The sequence below is a fragment of the Solenopsis invicta genome, chromosome 6 (genome assembly GCF_016802725.1).
Source record: "Solenopsis invicta isolate M01_SB chromosome 6, UNIL_Sinv_3.0, whole genome shotgun sequence".
Lineage (NCBI taxonomy): Eukaryota > Metazoa > Arthropoda > Insecta > Hymenoptera > Formicidae > Solenopsis > Solenopsis invicta.
Window position 1 is genome coordinate 9,847,109 of NC_052669.1, and position 8,653 is coordinate 9,855,761.

The 8,653-nt window shown below is 27.7% G+C and overlaps 1 protein-coding gene across 2 annotated transcripts; it reads left to right on the forward strand.

The window, feature by feature from the left end:
* The first annotated feature begins 5,722 nt into the window (after nucleotides 1-5,722).
* On the forward strand, nucleotides 5,723-8,653 carry LOC105202868 (farnesyl pyrophosphate synthase). Of its 2 annotated transcripts, none has more exons than XM_039450203.1 (6): nucleotides 5,723-6,089; nucleotides 7,085-7,225; nucleotides 7,432-7,635; nucleotides 7,730-7,885; nucleotides 7,965-8,112; nucleotides 8,260-8,653. In XM_039450203.1, the coding sequence occupies exons 1-6, from the start codon at nucleotides 5,973-5,975 to the stop codon at nucleotides 8,316-8,318; spliced, it is 825 nt and encodes a 274-aa protein (XP_039306137.1). In that variant the 5' UTR covers nucleotides 5,723-5,972; the 3' UTR covers nucleotides 8,319-8,653. The 2 variants fall into 2 exon arrangements, with proteins under 2 accessions (XP_039306137.1, XP_039306136.1); XM_039450202.1 differs by having other exon boundaries at nucleotides 5,724-6,089; nucleotides 7,965-8,180.

The window sequence follows — 8,653 nt, forward strand, 5'->3', positions numbered from 1 at the left end:
TTGGCTTACAGCGTTTTTCACTTCAGCATTTGACTTATATTTTTTTATAAAGAAATTTTTTCAATTTTGGAAACAGGAAAAAGTCGCTGGGAACTAGATCTAGTGAATAGGGTGAATGCGGAAGTAATTCAAATTTTAATTCGTTCAATTTTGACATTGCTACCATGCACGTAACAATGTCACCTGACAACTTTGAAAAAGTTGCCATAAACAAAGTAATGATCAGAATTAATTTCCATTTTTTTTTTTATTGAACATAGAAGAAACAGTCATTAGGTACATGCCTATCAGGCTACACAGTAACGAAACTCTTACAGTTATAGTCGAATCTTGTGTCAGGAATGTACATACATAGTCCTAGAGGAGTATGTAGAGGGTCCCTACTCGGTATCACCAACTTTATACAAAAATATACTACACTTAATCTAGAGTAATTCCGCTTTAATCGAACGAACGAAGTAACATAAATGGTGTACACTACCGTAACGCAATTTTAAATTTTTACGGTTTACATATGTTAAGGCCATCTATCGGACGGCAAAAGAAATTTTTTTCTACAGTTACTTTATGTCGATGAGGCCGGAAACTTTTCAAATGATCCACGTATATGAACCTTCATCTGTATCTTTTTTCCTGAAAAAGAATCAATTGAAATCAAAGATACAAAACATCTAATGCAAACAATAACCATACGACAATTCTTTCATCGTTTTCTGTTATGAAATCGTCAGTTTGCAATTTACAGGAATATTGTAATTTTATTCAGAAAGTGACAAAATCGTCATTGTTACACATCGTAATTGGAAAGTAGGGTTATTGTACGCACTGGGTAATTGTACGCTTCGTGGTTTGGCACCTTCCCGATGAATAGAAATTATATCACGACGATATTTGTAGGCTGAAGGCATTTTTTAAATATATAACCATACGTTATATCATTTAAAAACGTAGTTAATTGAAAAAATAAGAAAAAGTAAAATCATGATTTTTCTTGCGATTTTGGCGTTCAGAAAATAAGGCAATAAGTCCGTATTTTTACTTTAGTCATTTAATTTTGTTATACCTAACAAAAGTACGTTTTTTCCTGCGTTCTTTGAGCTATTGTTTATTAAATTTAATTAAATAGTCATCAAGTAATTGTTTTTTTATCAAATCAAGTTCGCCGTCGACAATTTTACGCATCCATCTTGAAAGGCGTGAGACCACGTGAGATCAACTATAGTGCCACTAGTACAGTGTAGTGTAGTTAAAAGAATGGGCTATAACCTCATTTTTCCTCCGCGTCCATTTATCCAACCGCACGTACAATTACCCAAGGCCCGAGAAATTTTTTCGTTTAACCACTTGCTTCTTTTTGCTGAATATAGCATTACCAAATAAAAAATTGTTCAATATGACAATACATAATGATAAAAAAATGTTTAAAGTTTCTATTTCTGTACTCGTATCGATTTCAACTTTAAGAAATCGTCACTTGCAATTTACAGGAATATTGTAATTTTATTCAGAAAGTGACAAAATCGTCATTGTTACACATCGTAATTTTAATATTTGTTAAAACTTTAAATGATTAAAATTTCTTAGTTATACGAAATAGCGCATTCTGTAACTCAAGATAGAATTTTATGATCTTTTGACATTTATATATTCAATATTTACAATATATAAACTGCTTTTTAATGACGTTTTTATGTTTCTTTAAACATAGAAACCATGTATATTTGGTGTGTGTGTGTGTGTGTGTGTGTGTGTGTGTGTGTGTGCGCGTATGTGTGTACATAAAGTGTCCCAGTATAAGTGGCCACCCCTTTTTATCTCGTAAACTAACAGAGACTCAATAAATATAATATTAAATTAAATGGTTTGAACTAAACTTTGTTGTAAGCGTAGTGGTTACTTAAAGAAATTATCTATGTTAAAGAACGAAGAGACATGCACAATTAACTTTTGCATGGTAAAGTAAATATTTTTATATGATAAAAGTGTTGTAGCGTTTTTTCTAATGAATATAATGATGTATGATATATTAAAATTATTTTACAAATTATAGAAGTTACGTTGGTTTAAAGTTTCGCGGGTGACTAATACCATTTCAGTTTCGCCCCTGCGGTATGGCTAACTTCCGACTCCCGCTTTGGCGATAGACGTGTAACATGTTGACATCTGATATAATATTTGATGTACGTAAAATGTAAGTAATAAGAATACGAAAATCTATAGGTTTATAAAATTATTACATCAAATATTATTATCAGATATCAATATGTTACACATCAATCGCCAAAACAAGAATCGGAAGTTAGTCACACCGCAAAGGCAAAACTGAAATGGTATTAGTCACCCGCTAAACTTTAAACCGACATAACTTCTATAACTTGTAAAATAATTTTAATATATCATACATCATTATATTTATTAGAAAAAACAGCTACAACATTTTTATCATATAAAAATATTTACTTTACCATGCAAAAGTTAATTGTGCATGTCTCTTCGTTCTTTAACATAGATAATTTCTTTAAGTAACCACGGTGCTCACAATAAAGTTCAGTTCAAACCATTTAATTTGATATTATATATATTGGGTCTATCTCTGCCAGTTTACGAAATAAAGGGGGATGGCCACTTATATTAGAACACTTTGTATATTGGACACATACCGGAATAGAGATTAATGTTTAGACAACTTTCGAGTTTTTTAATGTAAAGAAGGTAACAAAATATAATTAGACATAAAATAATAGATGCAGAAGATATAAATTTAAAAAGAAGAGATTGTAGTTTATTTCTTTTGTTATTATATTGTTAGTTTGTAATTTATAATAATTTTACTCATGATGCGATTAAATCATTATTGATCATTGCTAAGTTTTAGAACGTAATACAACAAAAATGACTCTTCTTTTAATTGAAACAATGTGCGACGAGATGGAAGAAGAAGCTCGGGAAATGATGGCAGTATGGCCGAAAATTATTCGTCGTCATTTGATGTCACGAAACATGTCAAGAATATTGGTAAATGGTTGGAAAAAGTAAGCCATTATTGATTAAAATATACATTAGCTAATGTAAAAAAAAAAATTTTACAAATTATTTCATAGATTGATTAATATACATTACAATAAATTCTTTTAGAATAATTAAAAACATAATATTTTACAAAAATGAAAAACGTTAAGTGTTTAATAACATGAAAGTGAACCTATGATCAAATAAATTAAAAAGCAACAAAATTTATATTAACTATAAATTTGAACAAGCATGCAGATTGACATATATTTATATACTACAAGTATTACAATATAATGTCTCAGAAACAAAAAAACTTTATAGTTTAACATTAATTTATGCCCATAAGTCGATAGTGTCTAATGAACAACAGACACAAAATAACATTCCCTTAGCAAGGATTTTAGAATGGTTGTATGGAGAGACTAAAAAACTTAATTTTCTATTCTTACACTCGAAATTACATTTCTGTTTTTGCTAACTTTCAAACATAGACCTATTTCACATTAAATGCACACTAGTTCAGAATACAAACCTAAATCTTTTCCACTGACAAAAAAAAATGTGATATAAAATACTGAATTGCTACAAGTAGCATCAAAAATATATTTAACACATCTTTTTTATTGTTTCATGTTATTGAATTATTATGTGATTTATGGCTAGATTATTTAATAAGTAACAGAATTGCTATTGTTCCTCGTGGTTCATTTTAACATTTTTTAAAATTTATATGGTTTTTTCAGGGTTTATTAGATGAAATTTTCCGCAGAGTATTCATAAAAATATTTAAAAAATTGCTACTATTATTGTAAATTTGTAATTATCACATTTCGTCTCGTGCGTACGATTTCCACAGTCCATACTAAATTTCCCATTAGAATAACTATTTTGAATATGAAATAGTCATCGCATGGTGATACTGGGTAGTTTTGCAAAAATGTAAGAAATGTTAATAAATTCTATGTTTGCTCCGTATTAAGAATAGTATCTTAAATATTAATGTAAAAAAAGGCACCACTTATAAAAATTTTATGTACTATTTGTACTGTATACATAAAAATTTTATTGCATATATTCCATAAAGCATATATTTCTTAAAATAATATTTTATAAAATTGCTCTGCAAACCGTTTATAAAATATTTTTTATTTAATAAACTTAACATGTATAATTCTTTCGTTGGTTTAAAAATTTGTTAATTGTTTTGTTTATTCTTCATTCTTACGTAAAGTAATACTTGTTTGCAAATTTGATGAGGAATAGCATTACAATTTAAATCGCAATTTTTACATTCATTACTAAAGTTCTAGTAAATATTCATATAAAAATTTATTTAAATTATCTCATTAGTTTAATAGTTCCTTATGTAAAACTGTAGCAAGATATAGTCATTCTTGTTACAAAAAATATTATAAATCAAATATTTGTGATTTTTTTTTTGCAACTGGTTTCAGAACTAAAATTCGTATATTAATGACCAAAAATTTTTTTGTCGTCGATTAGAAAAAAAAACCTAAGAAGCCTTCAGTTATTATTATAAATTTCAAAAATTTTCAGCACGTATTATATAGCTAAAACACCATTAAGACGGACTAAACCTTTTTTTCGGTAGGAATTAACGCTACAATAGAAGTAACAATATTCTCTACTGTATCGCATATCCATATTGATAAGTGCTTTTATACCGACAAATATTTATAGTAAGAAATGTGCGGCTTAATTCGTATTATAACTGTATTTAATTCATTTAGGTGCAACAATTATAATATGTACACGGAAAGTAAAGGGTTAAAATAATGCAACAATATCTGTATGCCGTAATTTTTAATAATTAAATGCCTACAAAACAATAATTTATCGTCTAAATATTAAAAAGATACTTAAAAAGTAATAACAGTATTAATTATATGTCCGGCTCAAATGTAACAAAAATATCAAAAACAATTGAGAAGAGTTAATTAACGCGCATCAAAAGATATTTATATATATTAAATTTGATCGTTTATCTATAAACGATGCAAAATTATTATATACAGGGATCTAAACATTTATCGTGTTATCTTAGTCGAATCAACATCAATTCCATTATTATTTTTCACTGATTGAAAGTGTAGAAAATAAAAGTACTATTTATAAATTTTTGAGCAACAAAACACTAATATCAATATTTACATGAAAATTACATGAATAAATGTATAATCATCTCGTTGATCATAAAAGAAACATGTGTATGTATTGTTTTTCAGTATGTTAGCCAAAAAAAGAATGGAGTTCAAAAATACAACGGTAGTTTTGAACTTTCATCTTAAACTTTTCCCTGAAAAAGAATTAATTGAATTTAATGATACAAAACATTTCATGCAAACAATAAACATACGACGATTCTTTTATCGCTTTTGGTTATGAAATCGTCAGTTTGCAATTTATAGTAATATTGTAATGTTATTTCAAAAGTGAGACAGAATCGTCATTGTTGCACGTTGTACTTTTGATATTTGTTAAAATTTTAAATGATTAAAATTTATTAGTTTATAAGAAATGACGTATTCTGTAACTCACGATAACGTTTCATAATCTTCTGACATTTACATATTTGGTATTCAGGATACATAAACTATTATGTTAATGACGTTTTTATGTTCCTTTAAACAAAGATGTGTATTTTCTATTTATATGTATATGTATATATTGGGTACATATCGAAGCAAAGATCAATGTTTAGAAGACTTTCGAGTCTCTTGGTGTAAAGAAGGTATTGAAATTTAATCAGATATGAAACAAAAGACACTGGAGATATAAATTTAACAAGAAAAGATTTTAGTTTATTGCTTTTGTTATTATATTGTTGATTTGTAATTTATAACAATTTTATTCACGATGTGATTAAATCATTATTGACCATTGCTAAGTTTTAGAACGCAATACGACAAAAATATATTCTCTTTTTTTTAACTTAAACAATGTGGGAAACGACGGAGGAGGAAATTCGGGAGATGATGGCAGTGTGGCCGGAAATTGTTCGTGAAATCATGGAACATGTCAAAAACATTCCTAACATTGGTAAATGGTTGGAAAAAGTAAGTTATTATTAATTAAAATATACAATAACTAATGTAACAAATAAAAAATTATTATAAATTATTATAGTTTGATTGATACACATATTTCACTAAATTCTTTTGAATAATCAGAGATACTGATTTTTTTCATAATATAAAATGTATTATAAAATTTGTCAAAAAGCGATAAACAATTTATATAAAAATCTCAATATATTGGGTTGTCGAAAAAGTCATGACGCATTTTTGCAACAAAGGGCTCTAGTTTATTTTTAGAAGTATTGAGTCATTTTGCATCCATGTTATTATTATGTTATTTGAAAGTTTACAGTTCTATTGTAGTTTCATGCCAAAAAAATATTGAGCGATTTAGTTGATTTTTGAGATTTTATATCAAGTTCAAAGTCACCAGTATAGAGTTTCATGAACCATCGTTGGCACTGACGTTCTTGTATGTACAGCATTGTCACTATAAATTTTACGCAACTTTTCACAAGCTTGATGCTTTTTTTTACGAAAGTATAAACAGTAATATATGGCGAAAATGCAGAATTTGGTCTTCAACTTGATATAAAATCTCCAAAATCAATTAGATCCCTCAATTCATTTTTTAGAATAAAACTAGAACTCTAAACTGTTATATGACATAATAATAACATAAATGACTCTAGTACTTCTAAAAATAAACTAGAATCCTCTGTTGCAAAAATACGTCATGACTTTTCCGACAATCCAATAACATAATATAAAATTGTAATTATACATATAAAACTTTTAATCAAGATTTTATTAATAGTAATAATGTAAAAATTTCTAAACATGTTAAGAAACTTAAAAGAAAAGTAAAAATGTATAAGTAAATAAGAATAATGGTATTTAAGAAAAAACATTAAGTGTTTAATAACGTGTAAGTAAATCTATAATGATCGATAGAATAAATTTAAAAGAAATAAATTTATATTACCCATAAATTTGAACAAGCCTACGCATTGATGCAACTTTATATAACACAGGTATTACAATATAATGTCTCAGGAACAAAGAAACTTCATAGCTTAACATTAATTTATGCCTACAAGTTGATAGCGTCTAATGAACAACAGACACAAGATAACATTTACCTTGTGCGGATTTTAGCATGGTGTCTGGAAATGGTACGTAATTGTTTTTTTCAAAACTTGGTTTTTTTCATAAATAAATTTAAGTTGATTATTGTAAATATTGTTAAATACAAGTGTACTGTTTTAATAACATCGTCTATTTAAATAAGCGTATAATGAGAGCAATATTAATAAAGAATATATATTGTTGCGACTATATATTATGATATTAATATATTACTACATTTTTTACTACGTAGGCGATGGCTTACCTAGTCATGATCGATGACATTATGGATCGGTCGTTATTTCGCCGAGGTCAACCATGCTGGTATCGACACGATGATATAGGTTTAATGGCAATCAATGATGGCTTATTAGTAGAAAGCACTGTGTATTATTTAATTCGGAAATACTTCAAAGGGAAAGAATGTTATGATAATTTAGTAGAAACATTTCAACAGGTATATATTATGTACATATGTGTATAATATGCCCAATGTCAGTATAATTTTTTTTTTTTTTTTTGAAAAATTGTTTATGAAAATATGTTTGCAGGTTATATTTAAGATACTAATAGGCCAGTTTTTGGATATGTCCTCAACTTTCAAGAAATCTAATTTGGATCAGTTTACGATGAATCAATATAATTCCATTGCTAAGTGGAAAGGGTATGGAACACTTTTTGTGCCAACGGTTCTAGCAATGCATTTTGTAAGTTTACTTTAGTTTCTTTCTTTTTTACAAAAAAAAAAAAACTGTTTTCTTTACATGATGAGACATTGTAATATAGGCTGGAACAAAAGATTCAGAGATATTCAAGCAATCAGAAACTATCTTGTCAGAGTTGATAATACCTTTGTATCAAATCCAAGACGATTATTTAGGTTGTTTTGGGGATTTTGAAGTTTTGGGCAAAGATGGTACTGATATAGAAGAAGGTAAATGTACGTGGCTAATTGTTAAAGCTCTTGAACGTGTCACTCCGGAACAGCGTAAAATTTTAGAAGTAAATATCGTTGGTTGAATTTGTTTTCCTAAACGTTGTTGCATTAATTAATTTTTTTACTTTTTTTCTTTTTTGCCAGGAATGTTACGGAGTTTCGGATCCGGAGAAAGTAAAACGCGTAAAACAGCTCTACATTGATTTGGATTTGCAGAACGTTTTTTTTAAATACGAAGAAGAAATGTATAATATTATAAAAGCACAAATAGAGCAAATATCATGCAAAAATCAACAACGCTTTCTCATGGGTTTGTTAGGGAAGTTTTATGGCAGACGGGTCTGTGATTTCTGAAACATATGTGGCTTAAATACTACGATTTTAAGCAAGTATTTGTTTTAAACATGTTAAACCATATTTAAAACAGATTTTTCACTTTACAAAAACAATATGTATTATCTTCGGCGAATTGTGCACATTTATAGATTTTGCACTTGTAAAAATAAATAAATAAATAAATCAATATTGTTATTTTAAA

What these genes read in the sequence shown, in the direction of transcription:
- LOC105202868 (XM_039450202.1), top strand. Translation starts at nt 5,973, where the DNA reads ATGTGGGAAACGACGGAGGAGGAAATTCGGGAGATGATGGCAGTGTGG. An exon ending in TAGCATGGTGTCTGGAAATG is followed by an intron (nt 7,226 to 7,431) that starts GTACGTAATTGT and finishes TTTACTACGTAG; the next exon opens with GCGATGGCTTACCTAGTCAT. An exon ending in TAGTAGAAACATTTCAACAG is followed by an intron (nt 7,636 to 7,729) that starts GTATATATTATG and finishes ATATGTTTGCAG; the next exon opens with GTTATATTTAAGATACTAAT.